This window comes from Chenopodium album, chromosome 23 (assembly GCF_948465745.1).
Source record: "Chenopodium album chromosome 23, dcCheAlbu1.1, whole genome shotgun sequence".
In the NCBI taxonomy this organism is placed as follows: domain Eukaryota; kingdom Viridiplantae; phylum Streptophyta; class Magnoliopsida; order Caryophyllales; family Amaranthaceae; genus Chenopodium; species Chenopodium album.
Genome location: NC_137856.1, coordinates 283181 through 293171, shown reverse-complemented (window position 1 = coordinate 293171; position 9991 = coordinate 283181). Strand labels below are relative to the sequence as shown.

Here is a 9991-nt window from a genome sequence, read left to right as displayed (position 1 = left end):
AATTTGTTAAAAATAATCCTTATTTTTACGTATTCGCTTTAAATAATTCCAACTTTGGATTATTATTTTTATATAATCCCAACCTTAGGGTGTATTCGCTTAAAACAAACTCATGTGACCAGTAACTTGTTAAACAGGTAAAAAAATTTTAAAGTTAATTGACACGTGTCATCGTGTTAATGGTTAAAAATATATTTAAAAAGTTAAAAAACAATTAAAAACAAAAAACCCAACCCACAACAATCACGCAACACCGTCATCGAGCCTGCGGCCTGCGGCCTGCCCAAGTCCCCGGCCTCAGCCTGCTGCGGCAAGACCCCCTCCCCTACGCGGCCACCAATACCCACCATCGCCCTTTGCCTCTATCCCAACCACCAAATCTCCTAGTCAAACCACCTCCTCTCTCCCTTTCCCCGCCTTACCAAACTGTCGTCGACCTCCTCTCTGCACCGAAAGGTAAAAAATGGAGGGGGGGGGGAGAGAGAAAAAGGATGGTGGTTAATTGACGGGATCGGAGGGCGTAGTTTCGTGGCTGAGGAAGGTGAGAGGGGATGGCTTCCAAGGTCGGTCAAGGTGCAGCGATTTCGAGGCTGGGTAAGGTGCAACGATTTTGAGGCTGGGCAAGGGGAAGGTGGAGGTTTCTACTTTCTAGCTGGTAAAGGGGAGGCATAAGGTTTTTGGGTTAGGCGGCAAGGGAAGGGGAAAGTGTCAATGGTTGGCTGGGAGGGGAAGTGGGTGGTGACGTGGTGTGGCTGGGCAAGGAGAGGGGGGAGGGTTTACAAGTTGGGGATAGGGAGGATGGTGGCGGTATTGGTGGAGAAAGGGTGGCATTAGTGGCTGGGTTTTTATTTTTTGGTTTATATTTTAAATTTAGACTTATTTTTATGTATAAAAAAATTAACACATCACATTATGTCACAGTCCCAATAACCTTTATAGTAGGTTAGTGACCGGTTACTCTCCGGTTAGGGCCTAAAGAAAGCGAATACACCCCAAAGTTGGAATGTTTAAAATAGGAAAAATTGCCCGGAATAATCCCACCTTTGGGCCGTCCGCTAAAAATAATCCCAGCTTTGAATTATTTTTAAATAATTCCACCTTTATACCCACTCCGCGATATTTGGTCCCATTTTACTTGGAACCGGTGGAGTAGGTAAATTTTTTTTTTAAAAGTAGAATTTACACATGTCGCTACTTGATTAGTCTAAAAAATAAAAATAAAAAAGTAGTAAAAAATCACCACCACCACCTAAGACACACCAATTCAACCACCACCATACCCACCACCACCCAACCTAAACCCTAGAACCACCATCCCACCCACACCTGAAACCACCGTGTTGACCGGAATCTCACCAAGCCAAGCCAACCCCATTTACCCATTAACCCAACCCTTTAACCCCATATAGACGGAGACAAGCTGTCGAAATTGGGGAAGGGCAAGGGGAGAGAGAGGCCAGAATAGCGACGGAGGAAGGAGAAAGAGAGGCTGGAATCGCGACGGGTGAAGGAGATAGTGCTGAAATCAAGAAAGGGGGCTGGAATCGGGACGAACAAAGGGAGGAACGGCCGGAATTTGGACCGGGTAGGGAAGGGGGACGGGGGAAGGCGTTTTTGAGGGTGGTTGGTGGTTTCAGGGTGAGGGGACCCAGAGTCGGCGGTTCAGGGGGAGGGAGAGGGTGTTCAGCGTGGCGCTTGGGGGTGGGGATGCGTGGCCGTGGCTGTGGAAGGTGGTCGGGCTGGTGGGGCTACGTGGAAATGGAAGGTGGTTGGGTTGTTGGGGTAATTAATTAATAACTTTTTTATTTATTTTTTATTTTTTCCATCAATTAAATGTCGACACGTGTCATGTAACTTGCTATAGCAAGTCAAATGACCGGTTGGGACCATTTAAAGCAGATTGACATTAAAGGTCGGATTATTCAAAAATAATCGAAAGGTGGGATTGTTTTGGGCGGATGAGCCAAATGTCGGATTATTCCCGGCAATTTTACCTTAAAAATAATTTAAAGTTGAGATTATTTAAAGCGAATACGTGAAAGTTGGGATTATTGTTAACAAATTTTTCAGTTACTAATACTACCTACTTTTAGAACTTATATACGCCACAATATGGATGAGAAGGTTTGAACACTTGACCTCTTAGAAGAAAAATTATTGTTTAACCATCTAAACTAATTGTCAATTATGCTTTAACTTTGCACAATAAATAATATTATACTACAAAGTATTGAAGGCACATATTACATACAAACTATTAGATGCTCTTAAAAATTAGCAGTTGCACAACTATAAAAATAATAATCAGGGACAACGCCGAGGCTAGTGCTAGAGGTGATCATTTGCGGGCTTGGACGGGTAGTGGGCCGGGCCGATGCTTATTTTTTTGTCCAACGGGCTTTATGTAGCAAACCCGAACCCTTTTATGCGGGCTTGATACTTTGTCCATGCCCGCTTGTTAAACGGGCCGGGCTTGCCCGCGGGCTAACGGGCCTTAATTTTTGTTTTATTTTTTTATAACACGAACTAATCTTTTTATTATTTACTTGTGCTAAAATTATTTTGGTGTAGTTGTCTTATAATTTTTCGTTCACAAATGGTAATATAAATTAAAAAAAAAGGTTGAAATTATGACATATGTTATAAATATATGCAAGATAAAACTTATTTAATAAGTGTTAATGATAAAATATAAAATTGAAATGAATAATTGTAACTAATAAAGCTTATAGTTCAATATAGTCTCTTTGTATTTATTTTCAAAATTACACAAAGTATGTCATAACTAACTAACTAAATAAAATTATTAAAATAAGAATGTTATTATTATTATTATTTGGAAAATTTGTCAGGAAAAACTTTTTAAAGGGACCTTTTTTTTCAAAAAAACCCTTTTAAAATTTTTTTGGCCAAAGAAAACCTTTTAAAATTTTTTTTTGTTCAAGACAGCCAAAACTCACTTTCGGACGTTGACTCACCATTCTCCGGTGTTGACCACGTGTTTTACAACATGTGCGACACACATGACCCCTTTTTTCTTAATTACACCCCACTTTGCCTAATTTCACACCCTTTTCCCTCCAAGTGGGAAAGATGGGTGGTGGGATGGTGGTGGTGATTACATTTGTTTTGCAAACAAAACAACATCCTATTTGGAAAGGGTTTCATACTTTCATTCCATTCTCTTTCATTCCTTTTGTTCATTTCATTCAATTTACCTTGTGTGAACTAAACGGCCCCTAAGTACTTTATGTTCATTCTACCACAAGGTGCACGATACGTGAATCGAATCTTCTGTTGATCTTTATTATGCTCCTATTCAGAGATTTCGCCTGTTCGGAGACCTATTATTTTTTATATCCTAGAACATGCAAAAGTGTTGCTACCTCTTTAACCCACATGTTAATGCATAATGTCGTCACTCGTTAGTTAACTATGACGACTTGGAGTTTTTTTTAGTAAAAATGAATCAAGTCATACAATAATAATGTACTTAGAATTAGCATTAGAAGAATATAACCACTAATTACAAACTTCATTCCAATTTTCAATGCTTAAGCTGATTCATGGGAGGCCAATATCAATTTTTAAAACTAGCTTGTTGTTCTCGTTTTCAATGAAGTCGTTTCTTTTGTAACTTTTATCAAATTTGCCCTCGTTATAATAATCTTATCTTCCCTAAATGTTGTTTCTACATTGACTTATTGTGAGATAATCACATTAAACATAATTAGGAGACAAAATTCTGATTGAAAAAATCAAATAGGGAACATAAATATAATCACCAAGGTTTAATAACTTAGTCACCTTGAGCTAAAACAATTATGCACATGCAATTATATTAATAAAGAAAAAATAATTAGGAGTCAGAAACTTAATCACCTAAAGTATATACATACTCTGTTTATTTTTAATAGTTGCACAATTTGATTTTTACACTACTAATTGTCCTACGCGCGCAACAGTCCAGTGTTTTTTGTATCATATGTATTAGTTTAAACATTCAATTCAATTTTGAAAACAAAATTGGCCATAAAAGGGTGGATTTTAGGCTTTATAGCCTTCAAATTTGGCCAATTTGGTCGTTTTTAGACTCGGAATAAAAACATGCCGAGGTTGCTAGTATGAAATTTGGACCCCGTAACACCTCAATAGGTCACTTGAGTAGCTAGAACCATCCACTTGCCTTTAAACGGTCGATTTGGCTTTTTTGGTCTTCGCCACATAAGTGAAAAATATTCATTCTCGAGCCTTTGTATGCCTATAAATATGAATTTTTTTTGTTCCAAACCAACTTATATGATCTTGTGGGATACCTCACGTATTCGGTTTATTTTTGAACTTTTTTACCGAGTTTGGGCAGAAACTGCGGATTATAGTCTTTAAATTTGATTGATTTTAGACTTTTTTTTTAGACACGGAAAGAAAACATGTCGAGGTGACTCCCATGCCTCCCCTAATGTGTTGGAAGGCCATTTGAGCGATTAGCACTATCCACTAATTGAAAAGTCGTTTCCAAATAAGACTCAGGAGTCAGGAGCAAGTGTCCTATACTCCCATTGCAAGACGAGCGGGTTAACCCGATTTCACCGCCAGACTGACAGTTCCTGAGTTCCTCACAAAGTCCAACGCTGGATCACTTGTATTCCAAATTTAAACCCTAGCTCTTTCAAATTGAGAGCATGAGAAGGTATGATGTAGATCTGGAATTTGTTCTACTGTATAAATTGCTGGGTTTCTGCAATTCTAATTTTCGATCAAAATCGTTGTTTTAGGGCAGCAGAAATGGGACAGAGAAGACGACAGCTGAAGCAATGGAGTGGAATAATGAAGGGGATGATTGGGAAGCTGATAATTGCCGCCATTGTTCTCGTCATTTGCACTTTCTCTCTCTTCACTTCAAGGTCCACTATCCGATCTACCACTAGAACCGAGGTCAGTTTCAGGTGAATTGATTTCCTTCCAACATTTTCGTATTTTTGCATCAATTTGGTTATTGATACCTACTTCGTATTATTCATTTTTAAAATGTTAATTGCTCAGCTATTGATTGGGGATTCCAATATAAGATGCATTAATTCAACATGGATAAACATGACCCACAATTGATTGCATACTTACAGCTAGAATATCTAAGAGCAACCCAAGTTTACTGCGATGACTCGAGGGACTATAATGTGGTTATAATCTAGCATAAATCTGATGATTTTGTGGATTGGCGAATGGACACTGATTTTATTTCCCTTCTTTACATCATGAAACCAAGTTAATAAAATTTTTGATCACCGTTTTGCTTGGTAAAGGTTTCTGAAACTTAGAATTGGTGCTTTTGCATTTCTATTTTATTAGATAAATACGGAGGATCTTTGGCAAACTGCGCCTTCTGATGGCTGGAGACCTTCTTCTGCCCCTCGTTCTGATTGGCCTCGTAAGATTTTTCTGCTAGTGAAATAATGAGACTAGATTTAGTTTAATATCGGATTCAATGTGCTCCTTTACATTTACTCATTTGCTTCACCCCTATTTCCAATGCTGTAGCTCCCCCGTCTAAGACAAATGGGTATCTGCGTGTTCGCTGCAATGGTGGTCTGAATCAGCAGAGAACTGCAGTAAGTATCCTCTTCATTGACTTTATTTCGTTCAATTTCATGCTTCCTCTCTAGAAATGGATAGTTTTCTTTTGCATTTCTGGTTTTTGATAGTTTTGCAATTATGACTTCTATGATATCTTCAACATTAAAAAATTCTTTTAGTTGCTGGCTGATTACATACCTAGCAAAATTAGTTATTCACATGCACATTTGTTAACATAATAAACTACTTTGATGTTTTGTGATAGGACTTCCTGAGTTCCTGAATAAAGCTAAGGTGGGTTTCTAATAAACATCAAAGGGATACTTCACTCTTTAAAAGAATTACATAATATTGGATAATTGGATGTTAGTATAGAAATTGTTAAATTAGGTAATGGCTCTAGGCAATGAATTGGTAGCGCATTGCACCAAGCAATTTTTGAATGATGTCTAGTTTTTATCTAGAAGAGAGGGCTCCTAAGAGTCTACTTCTTAAATAGCTTAGATTCTAGTTTTACTACTAAGGAATAAATTGAGAGTATTCATGCGCATATGTCGCAAGAAATTTATTTGTATATTACTATTGTGTATCTTCTACTAACTTGTAGGTGGTTTTCCCTTGAGAAATTTGGGTTTTTAACTTGATTATTCAACACTTTATAAACTCAAAATTGCCAAAGAAGACATTGAGTCATTGATTCATATTTCTTAAAAGTTCGTGTGGGATATCTAATGAATTAATATCTAATTTATTGCTGGTGTTTTACCTTTATTTATTTTTTGGCTTTGGTAATGCATCTACATTGATCTGAAGTTGGTAAGTCAAAGTCGCCAGCATATTGTAGGTTACTTAGATGAAAGGGTTAGGCTCCGTCATCATATTAAATTGCTTGTGTTAAGTTTGTGCTCAGATACTTCTAAAAAGTGATTTTTTGCATTTTTGTGATCCGTGTTGCTTTCCATTGTCTATTTAATAATGCACAAGTGTGGGTTTGTCTCCATGACCTGTCTATTTTATGTGATGTTACCCAGAATTCCCCTGTATTTTCAGCAAGATGTTACTCTGTTTTACCTAACAATTGGCCTTATCTTCTGTAGATTTGTAATGCTGTTCTTGCTGCTAGAATCATGAATGCAACACTAGTATTACCTGAGTTGGATGCCAATTCCTTTTGGCATGATGACAGGTTTGTATCTTCATGTCAACTTTATGCCTAAACAAATTTTTAGATTTATTAAGGGAACAGATAACAAAGGGGAGTGTGAAAAAAGGCTATTCATTGTTTGGACAACAGAATTGTAAGAGCGAAGGGTTGACAAGGGTTATTTTTTTATTTTCAACTCTTTGTTTCACTTTGCCCTATATCCTCTGCCTCTTCCCTTCTCTCTCGGTTTTGTTGTGTGAACTGCATTTATGTAATTCTTGAAACTGTAATACAGTGGATTTCAAGGTATCTATGATGTGGAGCATTTTATAAGAACTCTGAGATATGATGTGCGAATTGTTGAAAGTGTTCCAGAGATTCACAAAAATGGAAAGACCAAGAAGATGAAAACTTTTCAGGTACTTTTAGTTTTTTATTGCTTTCTTATGTGAAATCAAAATAGTTGCTCTTATACAATATACACTTGTGTCATTTTTTTTTTTTTTTTTTTTTTTTTTTTTTAATATAGATGAACCCTCCAAGAGATGCGCCCATCAGTTGGTATACAACCACTGCTTTGGAGAAGATGAAGGAACATGGTGCTATATATCTTACCCCCTTCTCTCATCGTTTGGCTGAGGAAATCGACAATGCTGAATATCAGAGGTTACGGTGCAGAGTAAATTATCATGCTCTCAGATTTAAGCCTCATATAATGGAGTTGAGCCATGCAATAGTGAACAGACTACGTGCACAAGGTCGCTTCATGGCAATACATCTTCGATTTGAGATGGATATGCTGTCATTTGCTGGGTAAGTCCCGCGCTTGTTGAGGATCACTATATGATGAATATCATTGGTGGGATTTCTGATTACTGGTCTTTTCCCTCATTTACATATAGAGCTTAATTGGCTTGGAGGCTGTCAATGTACCTACTTTTATTTATTTATTTTTTTTAATTTTATTTATTTTTTTTAATTTCTGATTGTTGGAAAAGATTAACTGCTAAATGACCATTATTTAAATGCTGGGCCAATATTGTCCAGGTGCTTTGATATATTTTCCCCCAAGGAGCAGAAGGAACTGAAAGAATATCGGGGGAAGAATTTTGCCCCAAAGAAACTTGTATATGATGAGAGACGTGCAATTGGAAAATGTCCTTTGACTCCAGAAGAGGTATATTATGACTCCGTCTATTCATTGTCATTGTTTTCTTTTGTTACCCCTTTGCTTTTAAAAATGTTTGTGTAGAATAAATAAATTAAAAATGCCAAAGTTCTCTGAGGTCATTGTTCATGTCCTAATGTTGAGAAAAACCATCATTTTTTTTGCATCTGAGAGGCTTCAATTTATGGCCTTGTTATAGAACTTCTTAGTTGAGACTAGAAGTTTAAAGAGACTACCATGCTAAAGTACTCTTCTGTCAGTATCTTAATTTGTTGTGTCCCTGTTCCTAGCTGAAAGATAGACTAATGCCTTAAACCTGTAAGTAAGTAGTCTTGTTAATCTTGTTTTATGGCTCACCTTTCTCTCACAAACACAAAACATACACAGGAAAATGCTTAAGTGCCTTTCGTTGCATTCAGAGCTGTTCAGACGTTCTGTCCTTTCTTGTACTGTGATGCATTTATTTTTGGTGCCTGTTTCTAGTGAAATTTCTTGCTAACTGCGATCCCATCATACCCATTGAAGGAGCTTTGCTGTTGATTTTCTAATCTTATTATGGTAATTGTGGTCACTATGTTGCAGGTGGGTCTTGTTCTTCGTGCAATGGGTTTTGACAACTCCACCAGGATCTATCTTGCAGCCGGTGACCTTTATGGTGGTGAGCGTTTCATGAAACCTTTTAGGTCTCTTTTCCCACATCTTGAAAACCACAGCACTGTTGATACATCAGGGCAGCTCAAAAAGAACACACGGGGTATGCTGGGGTCGGCTGTGGATTACATGGTTTGCCTCCTTGCAGATATTTTTATGCCCACGTATGATGGCCCAAGCAACTTTGCAAACAATCTTTTGGGCCACCGCCTGTACTATGGTTTTCGAACAATAATCAGGCCAGACAGGAAAGCTCTTGCCCCAATTTTCATTGACCGAGAAAAGGGGCGCTCTGCTGGTTTTGAAGAAGCTGTGAGAAGTGTAATGGCGAAGACAAGTTTTGGTGGTCCGCATAAGCGGATATCCCCTGAATCATTCTACACTAATTCATGGCCTGAATGCTTCTGTCAGATGTCAGCCAAGAATCCTGCTAATAAATGCCCACCAGAAAACAATATGGAGACACTACATAGTCGATTACAGAGTGAGGGCCTCAGTGATTTCTCAGCAACTGAATCAAACTTGACTGTTTCAAAGCGCTGAGAGATGAAAGTTTTGTCTGAATCACTTACTGAAATCAGCAGAGAATATTGGGCGATGTTCTTCAATAGGATCATTTCTACACGAATAGGTTATCTTAGAAAGTGTTACTTCTCATTGCGTTAGTGTAAAAAAATAAAGGTGGGATATAGGTGATGAAGCTCTCCCGAGCAGAGTATACTTACGTAATATGGAAGCAGTTAGTATGAGTATGTCTGGAGGAATGAATGGAAAGGGAAATTATTGCTAACGATCAACCGATCAAATATGTGCAATTAAAATTGTCAATCAGAATTGTGTAATTGTTCTGTATAGGGACCTAGGGGGGCAACAGAAGGGTTACAACCCCTTTTGTTTGTTGAAGATGTGGGTTTGTGGGACTTATTCGTATCCCTCTTGTAGAGGTGGGCATGGTTACTTCTTCTAAGGTTTACAATGACGGTTATTAACTACTCGTATGAAACTCTGAGTACTGTAACAATGTCATTTTCAAATTAATATAGTGTTATTCTTTTTAATTATAAGTTAATATTGTACTCCGTAATGCTTTGGATAATTGGATTATCAAGCTTTTGTACCCTCTGAGTGTGCGGACAGCAATTTTATTTTGTAAGTTTCAGCACTTCCTACATTTGTGAAATAGATACAACTGTATTTGCCCAAAAAACACCACAAGAAATTTGCTTTCATTGAGAGTTGAACGTTCCTAAACACTCAACAATAAACACTTGTGAAAGAGATACAACTATAATTAACCAAAAAAAAAAAAACCAAATTTGCTTTCATTGAGAGTCGAACTCAAGACCTCCCGCTTACTAAACGGGTGCTCTAACCAACTGAGCTATGAAAGCTGAACAATAATTCGTACCACATTCAATTAAATAATCATTATTAAATCGATTAGAATAATTGCA

The 9991-nt window shown here is 37.6% G+C and overlaps 1 protein-coding gene and 1 non-coding gene across 2 annotated transcripts; one reads left to right on the top strand and one right to left on the bottom strand.

The window, feature by feature from the left end:
* Nucleotides 1-4502: 4502 nt before the first annotated feature.
* On the top strand, nucleotides 4503-9621 carry LOC145608049 (O-fucosyltransferase 1-like). Its single transcript, XM_081663653.1, has 9 exons — nucleotides 4503-4690; nucleotides 4776-4935; nucleotides 5350-5428; nucleotides 5539-5609; nucleotides 6672-6760; nucleotides 7014-7137; nucleotides 7248-7531; nucleotides 7766-7895; nucleotides 8469-9621. Exons 1-9 carry the CDS (start codon nucleotides 4683-4685, stop codon nucleotides 9078-9080), a joined length of 1557 nt encoding a protein of 518 aa, XP_081519779.1. The 5' UTR covers nucleotides 4503-4682; the 3' UTR covers nucleotides 9081-9621.
* Nucleotides 9622-9854: 233 nt separating this feature from the next.
* TRNAT-AGU (transfer RNA threonine (anticodon AGU)) lies at nucleotides 9855-9928 on the bottom strand. The gene has a single exon. It is a non-coding gene; the product is annotated as a tRNA-Thr (tRNA).
* Between the last annotated feature and the right edge of the window lie 63 nt (nucleotides 9929-9991).